Source organism: Melospiza georgiana, chromosome 18, assembly GCF_028018845.1.
Source record: "Melospiza georgiana isolate bMelGeo1 chromosome 18, bMelGeo1.pri, whole genome shotgun sequence".
NCBI lineage: Eukaryota > Metazoa > Chordata > Aves > Passeriformes > Passerellidae > Melospiza > Melospiza georgiana.
Genome location: NC_080447.1, coordinates 6,976,294 through 6,992,426, shown reverse-complemented (window position 1 = coordinate 6,992,426; position 16,133 = coordinate 6,976,294). Strand labels below are relative to the sequence as shown.

Below are 16,133 nucleotides of genomic sequence, written 5' to 3'. Positions count from 1 at the left end.
AGTGGTGATCAAAATAGAAATTTGTAATGCTGGCTGCATCTTCCTTGAGGTAGCTAAGGGATTGTGAATGTAAAAAAGGAGTGAATAGGAGAGTTGGTGGAGAGTTCAAGAGAGCAAGAAATTCAGGGTCAACCATTTCAACTTGTCATGTGTGAGCTTAAGGTTCATAATTTAATTTGGTGCAAACTGGTGCCTACATTACTGGACAAGCAGAGAAGCCACAATGTGTGTGAATTCAGGAGAGCAAAACTCAGAGTTCAGCAAATGGGTCTCCAGTCAATGGAAGGAGCCCATGTCTTTGTCAATACCCCAGCTCAGAGCATGAGCTCATTCATGTTTCTAATGTTGATTGCTGTGAATTAGGGGACTTTCTTGATTCTTGTTACCCTTAGGGTCTTCGTGAGTCACACAGGATTTTTAAAAAATAACCCTAAACAGTAAGATGTGCTTTTGGGCTATAAGCATCTCCCAGACATGTAGGTACAGAGCACTGTATTCACAGCAGTGTATTGCCAGGGGACTTTTTATTGCTGAGCTAAAAGTTCTACTTCTAAAGGTTCATTTCTGCTGCAAGGTCTATTTTTTTCAATAGAAAGATGAAATCTTAATATGTCTAAAATATATTCAGCCGTGCCATTAAAATGAAAAGAATTACTAATCAGAAGGAGAAAAAATACCAGAGTCAGCTGGAATGCTGTATACACTACCTTTGTCCTAATCCTCTTTGCCATAAGCAAGGGAATAGTCCCAAAGAGAGCAGCACAGTTGCAAGTGAGAGAAAGGCTGGATTTATCTTGTGTCAGTCATATATCTAAGTTATAATTATCTGGAAGCAGTGCTGTGCCTAGTAACCATTGATAAATGGGACAAGGCTGTCCTGGTTTGGAAGGCTTTAGAAGGATGTGGGATTTTAGAAGCCTGAGAGTGAGGAGCTGCTAAGGTCCCTGGGTAGAGAGAAGTAGCCACAGCTATTTGTGAGTTTGACACACAGTTTGTTTAGACTGCTGTGAATTGTTGCACAGAGCTGGATTTTTGGTAGAAAATGTGAATCATACATTACCAGTTTTAAAACATAAATGTTTTCACTAATTCTAGGTTCTGAGGATTGTTTAGACGATGGCAAATTCTCAGTTGTCCCATGGAGTTTCTTTCTTCCACCTTCCCCGGTGGCTCAGCATAAAAATTCATTTTCAGGAAATGAAGTTTTCTGAGAAAAAGATTGCTCAAAACTCAGTGGTATGAACAGTTGAAGTTTCATGCTGATGTAAGGCCTCCATGGGAGTCAGTTCTGCAGCAGAAATGAAAATGGGAGGGAATCCAAAAGGAACCTGCATAAAATAGCAGAAGGCAAGGTGACTCTGGCTTCTCCACAAGTTCTATTGATAGAATAGAGCTCTCCACAAGTTCTATTGATAGGTCAGTTGAGTGTTCTCTACTATTCTGGTGCACAAGTAAAGAGCTCTGCTTGTAATTAAATTACTGCTGCTGTGCAGGAATGTAGGCAAAAAGTATTAATGACTTCTGAATCAATAAATCATGGCCTTAAACATGTTTTATTGATTCTTGTGATGCTTATTTCCCACTCACCTGTCATATTCTAGAAGAGCTTTGAGACAGTAACAGGAGTGACTCTGCTGGCTTTCCATGTAGGATCCACTCAGGGTTGTAGTTCCCATGTTTTCACTGTCAGTCTAGAATGTACAATCAAAATTATTTTCCCAAATATAAAACTTTTGAACCAATATGATAAAAATGAATAAACAGCAAAAGCAGACAACACTTGCAGAAATAAAACAAATTAAAACTTAAAGCATGCAGAGGGACCCAAAATGAATCTGTGACAAAAGTAGTCAGAATTTTGTTTTCTTAATTGGAATGTTTGCAGTGTATACTTACATAGTTTCATAATCCATAGGTATTTTGGGCTGCATACAGCCAGATTTGCATAACAGACAGATGTTATGTCAGCATTTCAGATATAGCCTGAAATGATCTTAATATTTAAGTCGCCCCTGTCCTTTTCTAATGTGCTTTGAAAAAGCTCTAATCCATTTTTTTTCTATTTTGTAAATTTTTGGTAAATGCATTGTGCAAAATTAGAAATACAAAACCCCCTGTGTCATCATTGAGCAGTGCTTAAAAATAGCATTGCCACAAAGTGAAGAATACACAGTGTATTTGTCAGTGCAATGAACATGTAATATCTGCTCTGCAGAACACAGAGGTAAGAAGGGTTTATTTCTTGCACCTGATCTTGTCTTCACGTCAGGAATAATCCCATTGGAGACAGTGGATTTACAAGCTTACAAAACTGTGTAAAGGCACTTGGAGGGTGTCTGTGGCTTGCCCTCATTATTAAATCTCCTGTTAAAAGGGATCTGACTTTGTAAGGGACTTGTAACTGAGACAAATAGTTAGGTTTGGATTCATAACTTAATGGACCTATGCATAACTTTGCCTCTTGTCTGATCCTGCTGTTCTTTTTCTTTGTGACCTGCTTGGTAAAAAAGGTACTTTTGTGTTCAAAATGGACTCATTGTTCAAAGTGGACTCATTCAGTGATGTATAAATACTGAAATGTGGGACAGGGCATTCTGCAGCACCATTACATCTTCAAACCATTCTAGGCTATAATAACTTCATTGTAATTGACTCATGCTAAGGATGATAAAAATGAGGGCTTCTGCTGCTAGCAGATAAATAGCCTGTCCTTTATGTTTGATATATCCTCTCTTCAAACCCTATAAACACTCAAGTACCTCTCCATTCATGGATAGAGAAACAACTTGGTCCTAAAAAGTCTTATAAAAGACAGTCAAGCATTTTGTAAAGCTGCAGAACTAGTCTGATGTAATTTTACATGACAGGGGTTAAGATTCATCTCTGAGGCAATGTATTTTCTTTCACTGTTTGGATATTTTTCCCTATCTCTCCCTTTCTTTACAAGGATTTTGACCATCACTGCCCATGGGTCAACAATTGCATAGGACGGAGGAACTACCGCTATTTTTTTCTCTTCTTGCTGTCCTTAAGTACACACATGGTTGGAGTGTTCACCTTTGGGCTCATCTTCGTCCTGAACCACATGGAAAAGCTGGGAGCAGCTCACACCACCATCACGTATCCTTCCTGTTGGTCTTTCCAGACTCAAGGTGACTGAGGAGAATGGGCAAGAATGAATCTGTATATTTGTCCTCAGGGAGCTGGTGGAGCCTCTCCTGATCCCCCACTGCTCTCCTCCTGTAAATGCTCAGTGCAGGATTTCCTCTGTTCCCATTGTACCTGGGTGAGCATGGATTGCTCCAGAAACTGTAGGTGACCCTTTGTCTTTCTCAATCTTTGTCATGACAGCCCAGCAGAAGGATGAGCTGCCTCCCTGAATTTAACTTAAAAGCAGGTGTAGCTCTCAACTGCTGTTTGCTGAGTTTAGAATTCTGTTGCTGTGCTTTGGAGCAGAGTGTGCTCTGGAAGTAGCCCCCTGTGTGCTGGTGTAACACATGAATTGCTGGCTCTGAGGGGTGATTCTTTGCAAGGTAGAAAGGTAGAACTCAGAATCACTGAGTTCACATAACTTTTTAACCATCTCAAGGGTGAGGACCCAGACTAGGAGCCGATGGACTTAACGTGGAGATGGAATTTAGGTAGGCCTTGCTAAAGGTGAGGAATAATTTGCACACATGAGACCCCACTTGGAGTGCTGTACCAACATCAGAAGGATGTGGAGCTGCTGGAGCAAGTCCAGAGGAGGCCACAGAGGTGTTCAGAGAGTCCCTCTGCTCTGGAGACAGGCTGGGAGAGTTGATGTTGTTCAGCCTGGAGAAGAGAAGGCTGTAGGAGGACCTAAGAGCCCTTTCCAGTGCCTAAAGGGGCTCCAGGGGAGCTGGAGAGGGACTTTGGACAAGGGTCTGGAGTGAAAGGTTGAGGGGGAGCAGCTTCAAACTGAAAGAGGGCAAGTTTAGATGAGATATTAGCATAAAATTCTTCACTATGAGGCCCTGTCACAGGTTGCCCAGAGAAGCTGTAGCCGCCCCTGGATCCCTGGAAGTGTCCAAGGCCAGGCTGGACAGGGCTTGGAGCAGCCTGGGACAATGAAAATGAAACTCCCCTGACAAGAGGGGAGGTGGAACTAGATGATCCTTAAGGTCCCTTCCAACTCAAACCATTCTATGACACTGTTACACTCCCCTATTTTTTTTCTCTCCTTTTCCTCTCCCTGTCTTTCACGGACCCTTTTTCCCTTCACTCATCCCAGTTTCTTTAACCCTTGGATACAGAATGGCTGTCATGTGTGTGGCTGGGTTGTTCTTTATCCCAGTCATTGGTCTCACTGGCTTCCACATTGTTCTGGTGGCCCGAGGGCGCACAACCAATGAGCAGGTAAGAAGCAATCCTTTCTCCATGTTTGTGGCTTAGGTGCTGAGGTGGGAAGGAAAGTCAGCAAGTCAGCTTGGGTAAAGCTAATGATGGTCCAAATCTTACCAGAAATGCTCTTATTGGAGCTTCTGTGAAGATCTAGGAAGGTTGCCTATTTTTTTTTTTCAGATTTTTTTTAATACACTGCAGGGAAAGATTTCCCTTTTTTAGCCACAGAGCACTACCCCAGGCTTATTTATTATTTAAAATCTACTCATGACCTTGAAATAGGTTTTATGTGGTAAGTACCATCAACCCAGAAGTTCAAACTTTATGAGTCAGATTGAACAATCCATGAGATTGAGTGAAACAGAAAGGAAAAGATTAAATCATTTGCCCTCTCTCCTGGTATTTTGAGCTCCCCAGCAAGCCCTCACTGCCCTTAATAGGGTCTGAGTTAGCTCTTTGTCTCCCTCTGTGTCTCTCTCTTGTTCTCATGCATATGAGTTCACACACACAGAGTGCTGTTGGACCCAGCTTGGTTTGCTTCTCCAAACTAAGTGCCAACATTTGTGCCAAAAAGCCTGGAAAACTCCAGTTCCCCTGCAGTTGCTCAAATGTCCATGACCCACATCCCTGTGGTTGATGCAGACCTGCATTCATGTGTCCATTAATGCCTTGGTGTGGCAGACAGAGGTCAATGTGATGGGATCAATAACAGGTCCCTGCCAGCCCAAGGGCAGTTTGCAGGTGTGGCACAGGTCTCAGCCCTCATCCCAAGGCTCCTGAACTCTGTGCATCCCAGTGCTTTACCCTTGCACAGCTCCAGCTCCAAAGTGCCCCTCAGATCTGGGCTTTTTTCACATTTTTCCCCACCATACTTCTTTTCCCTTGTGGTTTGGGGGGTTTTTTCAGATGGGTTTTTGCTGCCCTTGGCCCCATGGGTGCTCTGCAGCTCCACTGAGCTGTTTTGGCTGTCCTGGGGGCTGATGGCTCCATGCTGGGGAGCTGTCTGGCTCCTGGGCAGGCTGTGAGCGATGAAAACATCTGTCTGAGACCAGGCCCTCGTAAACTGAGATGACATTGTCTCCATCCCACAAGAGACAATAAAAACTCTTATCCAGAAGAGTGTGGGAGGTTTACATAAGCAAGGAATCTGAAGTCATCCTGAGCAGTTGCCTAACATGGCCTTTGAACAAAGCAAGCTTCCATAGCTGTCATCTTCAAATGCTTTTCTCTGTCCTGCTCAGAATCATCTGCTCTTAATTTTAAAATTATTTTGGCCAAGTATTAGATTTGATAGTGCTAACAATAGTAGCTTGAAACACAGGGCATTTTGGTCTCATAGCCCAAATCATGGTTTGCCTTAGGCTTGTCTTTGTGCAGTGATATAAACTCTCCATGAAAATTTTAGGCTGAAAAAGAAGGAAAAATTTAACTTTAAAAAATGTTAAATTTCATTTCATATGTTTATGGCTGCGCTAGAATTTAGGAAGGTTGATGATTTTTCTGTGATCAAAATAACCATTGGAAAATGTATCCTAGCTTGGTTTGGTTTCCTGAGCTACCAAACCACTTGAGATTTATTACATCTTCCCATGCCATTTTGAAAATTAAATATAATCTGGTCTTAATTTCTGCTTAGTCATATGTAGGGGTTATCTGTAACTGAAGGATGGATGTTCCCAGCCCTGAGGTCCTTTCAGAGGAAGCATATCTGAGTAATTAGAGCACCAGACCAGGAGAGATGGATGTGAGATCTGCTCCTGGCTTTGCCACTGTTATAAAACATTCTCTTTTCTCCTGCAGTCTCAGTGCTGATTCTCTTTTCTCACACTGGTGGTTATCTACTGTCAGCTTTGCAGTTGCAATATGCTCAGCTTATCTTGTTCTCTTTTCCCAGTACATTTTGTAGGCCAGTGGTACAGACATTTTTGGGCTTTTACTGTAAATTTTTGGTATTTAATAATTCTGAAGTTTGTAAGTTCTGAGCATTCATAGTAGGCAGACTGTGATTGAAAAGTGCATAGTGGCTGGGTTTAGATGTTTACTGAGCTTTCTGAATGCCTCTGAAATTCTTTTATGGAATGAAAATAACCCATAACCCAACATCTGCTCATATCCTGGTATTTTTAGTTTCTGAATAGAGTAAATAAATACCCTTCCTTCTTAGACTGCTTTCTAGCAGTGATTTTCAAACTACTTTAGAAACCAAACTGATATAATTAGTACTGTAATCTGGTAGTTGGAGAAATTTTATTTTCATACTGTGTTTGAGAAAATGGGCACAGAGATATGAAATGCTTTGCCAGCATCTGGCACCAGTCAGTGTGAGGCCAGGATTGATTGCAGACGTGCCAAATGTCCCAGGCCCATGTTTTTATCAAAAGGTTGTTCTTCCAAATCTCAGAACTTCCAGCCTCTCTCTCTTGGCCTTTTAAAGAGCTTTATGTTATATCAACAAGGCCAGCATAATATATTGCAGAATCATTTAATCCTTGTTATTTTATGTGCAAGTTATTAAAGTATTTCTGGTGCTGTGTAAACTTGTTGCTAGATCAGAACTATGAGCTGATTAAAATGCTTTACTTGCAAACAACAACAACAGTAATGCTTTTAATGGCAACCACTATTAATCTCCGTGGCTTTATTGGTGTTTATCCCCATATGGTGACTTTTGAGCATGTGCCTGTAGAGTACAAACTCTTTATAATGCTTATGAAGCCTTGAATGGATCTCGCCAGTCTAATGAGGCTCGGCTTTTATTAAACCTGCTCATTTACAAGCAAACATTGTAATCACCAGGGAGTTCCTGGCACCCTCCCACATAAGGCAGTGGTTTGTACTGATTGCTGCTCAGGATGAGATCTGAGAGAGAGGAAACATTGCTCTCATCCAGCATTTGGGAACATTGATTCGACTTCGCTGTTGGTTTGGAGGGGACTCGCCAAGGCAGAGGAGGGGAATGAAAGAGACCCAAACACGATGTCTGGCTAGGAGCAGACACAAATCCAGTGCAGGAGCAGCATGGAGAGGTGAACACATCACTTTGAAATCCAGTCATATTTAGCAATGTCCTTTTGGGAAGGATCTTGAGTGGAGTGCCTCCTAGCTGGAATTAGCTGACAGAGGTGGTGTGTTAGAGCTGGAGTGATAAAGTGCAGCATTCAAAGAAAAATTATCTGTTTGGGAAGGACAGAAGGGTCAGACTTGTTGGCTTTCTGAGGCTTGGATGATGACTTTTATGTAACCAGAGGTTTGAGCAGTGTCCTGAACATGTTTCCAGGTGACAGGGAAATTCCGTGGGGGAGTGAATCCTTTTACCCGCGGATGCTGTGGAAACGTGGAACATGTGCTCTGCAGCCCCTTGGCTCCCAGGTAAGAGAAATGCTCTCAGCTGGAATGAGGGAACAAGAATCCCTGTTGGGACAGGGGGAGAAATGTGCTTGGCTCACAAACACAAGGATCATTGATGGAATAAGGGGACAGCAAAGCACAACAGTCGTGAACGTAGAGCTCTGTGATAGCTGCTTCCCTGATGCATGGCTGTAACCTGTAACTTACCACCCTTATCCCAGAAATATTTTTTGGCATGAGCTTGTCAAACTATGTTGAGCTCATACCCTTGTCTTCACCAGCTTGTTTATCCAGTGGATTTCAGTAACAAGGTAAATATCCATATGTTATCATATTGCCCACACTACTTCTTACACTCTACAGGCAGTGTCCACTCTGCTGGGGAAAAGGAAGGAAGCTAAAATCAGCCTTTCTTCTTAAGAGTTAAATCTAATTTCAGGCTGCTGTGGTTTTCAATCTCACTGGCACTTTCATTATCATAAAACAGATTATCAATGAGATCTACATCACGAAACTTGAGATTTTATTTATGGCTTTCTATTTTTGGGGAAATGGATTTATCGTTTCACATTTTGAAATCAGGATCTTAATGCAGTAGATCAGATGGACTATAAATAATTCTAGGTGCTGAGCTGTCCAGCCTGCAAACATGTTCATAATCTTACTACAAGACTTATTTGAGCCCTTTTAGGGTGTTGAACAATTCCAGACCCTGACACTGTTATCTGCCTTTTTTCTCCCTTTGTTATACAACAAATAATTCCTAAGGGACTGTTTCATGTGTTAAAGACATTGGAGTAGCTGCTTCTCAAACCTTCCAAACATGAAAAGCAGGTCAAGGTGGATGAGAAGAACTGGGTATTAAATGCTGTGAGACACTTGTGTTAAGAGAGGGGTTGTGAGTACCATCATCATGGCTATTCACAGAATTGTAACAAGCAGAACATTTGTGTTTTGTGAACACCTGTTCATATTGTTCTGTTTATTGAAGGTCCCTGAGCCATCACTACTAGAATGTCCTGTTCACTACATAAAACAGAGAAAGCTGGTGTGTGTATTGATATTTAGGCATTGTACAGACACTGGCCAATTGCACTTAGAGAATTCTATCTAAAATCAGCCATTTCCTCTTAGATTTTTTGCTTCCTATAGACTTGGCAGTCTTTTTTACCTCCATTTATTTGAACACTAAACATGCTACAGAAACAAGTCACCATGTGGTAAGTTAGAACTGGCAGCACATCATCTTCTCCATGGTAACTCCCCATGTGCTGGGTCTTGTTCCCCAGTCACTGACTCCCACCACAGGGCAGCTGTTTGGTGTAACAGGGATCATGTAGTCAGTCACTTCTGTTGTTGGAAGGCCTTTCTTGCTCTCTTCGTGCTCTTTTCCATTAGTGCTTCAAAAATTGCTGATTTTTTCAATACATCTTCTTTTGCTCACTAATTATTGTGGGTTTTTTTAATTGCTGCTTAATTTTTACATCCACTGAAATAAATGGAGGTTCTTACCTAGATTCTGACATATTCTTAAATCATAACCCGGAAGTGGGAAGATTTTTAAGCCTCGTTCTTAGGTTGCTGTTTATTTTAATGATGAGTGTTGCACAATTCATCAGGTACGTGGTTGAGCCCAAGAAGAAGCAAGCTGTGAGTGTGAAGCCTCCCTTCCTGAGGCCAGACTTGTCCGAGCGACAGATCACGGTGAAGATCAGCGACAACGGCATCCAAGCCAACCTCAACCGCAGCAAGGTGAGGGAATCTCCAAGCTCTGCTTTTGCAGGGCAGGGATTGAGCATTATCAAGCCTGGGAATGAGTCTGTCATTGACAAATCTCTTTGAGATGGTGCAGAAACTGGAGTTTGAGTCCTTGTCATGTACTTCATGCTTTGAAAGTAATGCAAGCTCAGTAACTGCAGCTCTTGATCCAGTAAGAGGCAGCTCTAGCATGGAATCCCTCTGGGATTCTTTTGGAAGAGTTGCCTATTCTTTGCAGTAGTTAATTTCTGTCCCAAGAGCTGTCACCTCTTCGTGTTCAAATTAATTTTAATGAACCCTTGTACCACCAGACCAGGTCAGCTGTTCTACTTCAGAGAACGCTCTGAGCTTCCAGGCTGCAGGAAGGCTTGTGGTCAAGGGCAAGGAATATTGACTCAGAAGCTGAGTTCTCTTTTCAGTTTCTCCTGTCATGAATAATAAAGAAGGATTTATTTAGTCCCATAAAAAGTGGTGGATTCAAATGAAGCCAACTTGTAAGATTTTTGTGGATAGTTATTTCCTTTGGAAGAAACTTTGAATAGTTACTTGCTGAGAGCTACCTGGAAAGTTGCTGAAAAATGCTAGAAAGCACTATTGTCTTCTACCACATATTAATTAGCATGATGATTATAGTACTTAGCCTGCCAAGTAGACCAGGATAGTACATTTAAAATTCTACTGGCTGGTTATGACAATGCTAATTTTACATGTGGCAGTCCTTGCCTGCAGTGGATTGCTAAATCCTGTTTGTCATTATAGGTATAGGTAGTTCTGGTTCTTTGGTACAGCCAGCACTCTGCCACATGCTGTTATTGAACCAAGTTTCATGTAATGATTGATTTTTTTGGATCATTTTCAGTCTAAAATCAGCCTGGAAGGCCTGGAGGATAAGAGTATGGATGTGCAACCAACTCTCCCACCCAAAGGAGATCCAAGCAAGTACTCTGAGCTAAAAGGGCAGCTGGGCACCAGTGAAGGTATGTATGATCAGTGTTTTATTTTTATTTATAAGAAACTATTTTAGCCTCTTTAAAATGCTTCTTGTATTTTTTCAAAACTTGTGATCTGGGTGATGGATATTTTTTTCCTATTTATAAGATTTCCAGACTAGGGGAATTAACAGCAGGAAAGGGAGAGAAAAGCCTGCTTGAAGTGGTTTATTCAAGCCTAGGTTAATTTTTCATGCCAGTTTTGCAGAGTTTATAAACACTTTTAAACCCCTTCTTAAATCAATTTTAAAAATAAAAACATCTAAGGAATCAGAAATATTAGCGTGACATTCTTGGGCATTGCAAACTGAATTATTTCATTGGTAAGAATGTGAAATTTATGCTTTGATACTATTAAAAAAAACTTTTTTTTTTCAGGCAGAACTAGTAGCTGAATCCAACCCAAATATTTAGTATTTCAAATTAGGCAAAATTTCTACTCGCCAAAACATGTCACCCCATTCAACATATTGTGTCTTGTTTCTTCTTCTCTGTAGATGGCTGACATGGCAGCAATGTGCTGTTACTGCCATTGGGAGCCCATTGATTTTGGTGGAATTCTGCACAAAGTACTGCAAGTTCTATTCTCTCCAGAACAGATCTGCTTGCAGAGCACGATGGATGGCAATGAATCACGGCTGACAGCTTTCTGTCCACACACATTTTAATAGAAATTTTTTTTTTTTTTCTTTTGCAGAAGGTGGCCTCTCACCCAAACTGATCAGCCCTCCCACTCCTGCCATGTACAAATACCGCCCAGGTTTCAGCAACACCCCCAAAGTTCACTACCACGCCACGGCCGAGCAGGTGAGCGCACCCCGAGTTTCTGCCCCAGCTAGAGCAGGCACTGTGGAGCTGAGGGGGAATTCACTGCAGGGCTCCAGTGAGTGCCAGAGTGGAAAAGTAAATAACAAAGCTTGGCACTGTTGTGTGACAGTGTATTATTTTCACTGTGCTCCTTATGGAAACGTGTCTGGTTTCACAGCTTCCCCCTGCTGACATGTCTGTCCCTCTGCCAGGCGTGTGCTGCCACTGCTGCAGTGTCTCAGCCTCATCCTGGGGTGCTGAGAAGTGTCACCTCCCGTTGGCTTCTCCTGGCAGAGGTGCCACCTCACATTCCCTTCAGAGGGAGCTGGGCATGCTGAGTGCTTCTCTGGATCAGACCGCTTAGCCAACACTCAGTGTACTCACTGATTCCTTAAGATGTCAGCTTGCAAAATAGAAAGAACTTTTAAAGCATCCCAAGGGATATTTTAGTAAAAATTAACAGAAGAGTCCTCACATTTGACCTTCCTTAGCACCTTTTCAGTGCATTTGGATTATATGGAAAAAAACACCTTCCTAACTCTTGGCATCATTTTCACCTATCAAGAAAACTGAGGTCCAAACAATTAGACAGATTTGCTGGGGAATTTTGGCAGTTTATTCTTTTGCATAGAAGTTATGAAACTTATTTCTCATGGATTTATTGCAAATATTCCTTGGCCCCTGGGACCTGAGAACAGCATTTGGAAAATCACTGCTCTAACTTGCATATTTGCAATATGTATCCAAGTCTTCATGCACCGGTGGAGACGCCCTTAAAAAACATATACCACACACAGTGCAGTTTTCTCAAAATTAATTTCATCAGGTCCTTCAGTATCACCCCTGGAATAACAAGAAGGGGGTGATAGGAAGGAGTATTATGAAAGAAGTAAAAAAGGAAAATATGGTAGATAAAAACAATTGACTGTAGCAACACTGTAATAAGACAGAATGTTCCTTAAATAGTGAGGAAAGCTTTTCCTGAATCCTCCTCATTTTGAAAAGAAAGATGGTGATAGATAGTGTAATTGCAGCTATGACCAAGTTTAAGTTTTAGTCTTACTGCAGTAATGGTAAATCTTATTCTCTGGATTTGTCCACTTAATGAGGAAACAAGTGGCTTATGAGAGGGAACACAAGAACAATGTGTTCACTGTATCCAGAAAGTTTAATATCCTATAATTTTCATTTTATTACATGAAAAATGGCTTGTTCATCCCGTTCAAAATAGTCTATTTACAGGCATCATGTAGCAATTTTGAGCTGTGGAAGCCACCGCATTCTGAGTCATAATGCCAAAAGTCAAAGAGCCAAGGAAGGTAGGCTTGTTGTGTTCATTCAGGGCACAGCCAGAGATGCAATATAGATACAGGGCAGGTTCTGATTAGGCCAGGGGACTGGGCAGTGCTGTGAAGTGATAACAGGGAACAGCACCTTCACTCTGAGGGCTCCTGTTTCAATCCTAACTCAAAACAGTGCTGTTGCTGTTGCTGACTGGTGTACAAGCTCTGGGGCCTTGTTCAGTTTTATAGTAGTCACAACTCTGTAGTAGTCAGCTGGGAGTATCATAAAATGGGGTTCATGTGAGGAGCTGATAGGAGGGCATGGATTTGTCTGCCAAGCCTAAGTAGGAGGTACAGAGGGAAAGAGACTGGGCTTTGTGAGGAATGCCATGGTGTCTGTTCTGTATCAGTTCTTCAGCCTGTCAGTGTAATTCTGCTTTTGAGCAGTGAAAGCTGCTAGGAAAGAGGCATTGGGACACAAGGATAAGTAGCACAAATACACTTAAAAGCTACGTCATTGCTCTCATCCTCCTTTACAGGCTGTCACTTGGTCTCCTTTTTCCAGAGAAGGCCAAATTTAGCACCATGCTCTAGAAGAGAGTGAGCTGTTTTGCATATTTCTCTATCTTCCAGCTGAAAGGAAAAAAGCTTTTTAAAAACATTCACAATAAACCAGGGGTTTGTCATTCAGTTTATTTTTTTAATCGTTTTCCTTTAAAAGAAACTAAAGAACAAGCTGTGCCAACTGCATTTCTGATTAAATATGTGACTGATAATAACTCTTTGTTTGCACAGCCAGTGTAGCCAATTTATTGTGCATTATGGAAATTCTTCCTTAAAAATAACAGTGAAAACTATTTGCTTAGCACAGAATGGCATTTTAAGTGAACAGAACGCTGAGCAATTTTCACAGAGTAAAACAAAGTGAAGTCCTATCTGTTTTTAGAGCACATAAATAAACTATGCACTTTGTTTCCTTTTCTGATGCGGCCACTTTCTCCTACACAGGCAATAAAAAAGAGAAAATTGCTTCATTTCATTGTCTAAATGGTGGGAAGGAGCCTCTCTGCTTTAATTAAGGTTAAGTGCCTAATTTTGAAGACCTATGACCAGAAGTTCAGAATTACTGAATATTCACAGTGCAGAGTAGAGTGGATAAGAGTGTGCTGGTCCCCAGTGTTTTGAAATGAAGCTCAAAATATTTCTGTCTCAGCACACAAGTCCAGACATCCCTCAACTCAAGAGCTATTTGTAGAAAATGTGAAGTGCAGTGCTTTTTCCAAGGGCAGTATTATCAGGTAACAATCTGATTTACCTTGACTGAGACTTGAGTATTAACTTACATTTTACTGTCAATATTATTTAGCAACTCCTCCTTGGTTCTAAGGTTCTAATCCATATGTTGAACAGGAGTCAGGAGATTTTCTTGTAATGAACCTGGGCTGGCAGTCAGAGGGAAGACCTTCAGCTCTGTCCTTCCATACACTCACTGAGAGAGCAAACCTGTACTTACATGTCACTGGCTTCTGTTTCTCATACTCACCTCTGTTTTAGATCACCTTGCAGGAGGGACACAGTCAGGGGGCTCTGATAGAAGAGGATGGCAGAAGCCTTGATTACCAGTCTGAACCCAGCTTGGACATCCCCAGCTACCGGAAGAGCTCCCTGCACAAGACCTACCAGTCTTCCCCACTCCAGATAGATTCCTTTGCCATCAATTCACGATCCCTGAGCCTGAAATCTGCTGGCAGGAGAGGGACAGACAAAGTGCCCCTTCATCCAATGAAGTCCGAAGGAGCGGCTTCCACCCCTTACAAAAGCATCTTTTCTCCCAATTCCCTGTCAAACAGAAATGGGAGTCTTTCCTATGACAGTTTGCTGAACCCCATGTCTCCCTCGGGGAGGAAGTGCATTGCCCATTCTGCAGTCAGCTCTGTTGGGTACCACTCCCCATACTTGTCAGCCAAAATGTGCCACCTGCAGGGCAGCGAGCTGCAGCGCCAGCCCCCGCAGAGCTTCAGCCCAGTGCTGGGCAGCCCGGCCCCGCATCAGCGAGAGCCCTCCCCCGTGCGCTACGATAACCTCTCCAAGACAATTATGGCATCCATCCAGGAGAGGAAAGAGATGGAAGAGAGGGAGAAGCTCCTCCACTCGCACCCTGACTCGGTGTTTGCAGACTCAGGTGTCTATGACACGCCCAGCTCCTACAGCCTGCAGCAAGTGAGCACGCTCTCGGAAGACCCGCGCAGCATGGCCATGAGATACGGATCCAGGGACAATCTGATGGCTGCCACCAGCTTTAGCACAAGGAACCCTGTACTGCAGTCCTCAGTGTCTTCACTCTCAAGTGCAATGACAAGAGCCCCAAGGACTTCCACAACCTCTCTGCAAGCTGATTTAGCCAATAATAACGTGCAGTCCCATCAAGCACTGCAGGGCAGGGTGAGCAATGGCTCCTACAAATCCCCAGGCCACCAGGTCCCATCGTCCCCCACAGGGATGCCTAGGTCACCCTCTTACGGAGGCCCGAAGGCTGTGTCGTTTGTAAACACTGTGGAAATCACAGAGGTGCAGTCAGTGGGAGCACAGAGGTATGTACTGCTTGAGGGGCTGAGGGCACTGGGAATCTGCTTGTGAGCAAGGGCTGGAGCTGGAGCTGCGCTGGAGGCACACCCTGAGGAGGTGTTTGCTGTGGGCCATGATGGTGGGAGGTTTGTGGGTGCTCTTCAGTTCTGTCACACCCCCACAGCAACCTCATCATGACAAAATGTTTGCACTTCTGCTGTACCTTGAACTGCAGGTGGTCACTTTTGCTGTAAATTCATAGTGAAACGATGTCATAGCTGAACTGGGGAATTATTTCCAAGGTGTGAGGCAGATTATTCCTCCCCTTAGGCACAAAAGGGTGGAACTGTTCTACTTTGCAGCCTGAAGGGAGGCTGACCCAGACATTGCATGGATACAGAGGCAGAGCTGGGATCCTGCTTGTGCAACATACCCTCCACTGAGGGAAACATGCTGAGATCCTGGTGCTTGGCATTGACAGCTCTGTATTTACCAGTGTTGAGTGTCCATAGTACAGAACTGCTGATAAAAGCACAGAGCTTCATGATATTACCTTAAGGCCTTTCTGCTTCCTTCCTTTCTGTGAGAAAGCATGGAGAGAAAGGATTTGCTGTGCTGAAAGCCTCAGTAACTGCCACCTGAGCAAGATGCTCAGCTGCAGCTTCTGCATGTGCTTCTGTTTTCCTTCTGGAAGCTATGAAGCTTGGAAAGCTTGAAAAGATCATGATCCTGCTGAGGATGCAGTATTTCAGCTTAGTTGGGACCTTGAGGGCAGCTCTTCAGAAATATCTAAGTTTCCTTTGTCTCTGGTACTTACTGTGCTGTGCTGGCCTTTGGTTTAGATCCCAGGTTTCTCTCTCCTGTTATCCAACAGTTTCGGAAAACGTACTGAAATGTGGGAGAACTATTATTGTAGACCTCCTGAAGTTAAGTGCAAACAAGTTGTTTCAGAGATGAGCAACAAAGTTTTGTTTACCTGGATATTTAACTGGGAAATGTTTTTTCTGAGAATTTGTTTCTG

General features: G+C 42.7%; 1 protein-coding gene across 3 annotated transcripts in view; it reads left to right on the top strand.

Annotated features, from left to right (window-relative positions):
• ZDHHC8 (zinc finger DHHC-type palmitoyltransferase 8) overlaps positions 1 to 16,133 on the top strand; it is a 112,897-nt gene that overhangs the window by 90,098 nt on the left and 6,666 nt on the right. For all 3 annotated transcript variants that reach the window (XR_009115360.1, XR_009115359.1, XM_058037113.1), the window contains exons 4-10: positions 2,948 to 3,120; positions 4,275 to 4,377; positions 7,640 to 7,731; positions 9,330 to 9,462; positions 10,328 to 10,445; positions 11,155 to 11,264; positions 14,102 to 15,138. Coding sequence is in view for 1 of the 3 variants with exons in the window: in XM_058037113.1 (XP_057893096.1) it covers positions 2,948 to 3,120; positions 4,275 to 4,377; positions 7,640 to 7,731; positions 9,330 to 9,462; positions 10,328 to 10,445; positions 11,155 to 11,264; positions 14,102 to 15,138 (1,766 nt within the window). In the remaining 2 variants the exon portion in view is untranslated. The remainder of the gene's footprint in view (positions 1 to 2,947; positions 3,121 to 4,274; positions 4,378 to 7,639; positions 7,732 to 9,329; positions 9,463 to 10,327; positions 10,446 to 11,154; positions 11,265 to 14,101; positions 15,139 to 16,133) is intronic.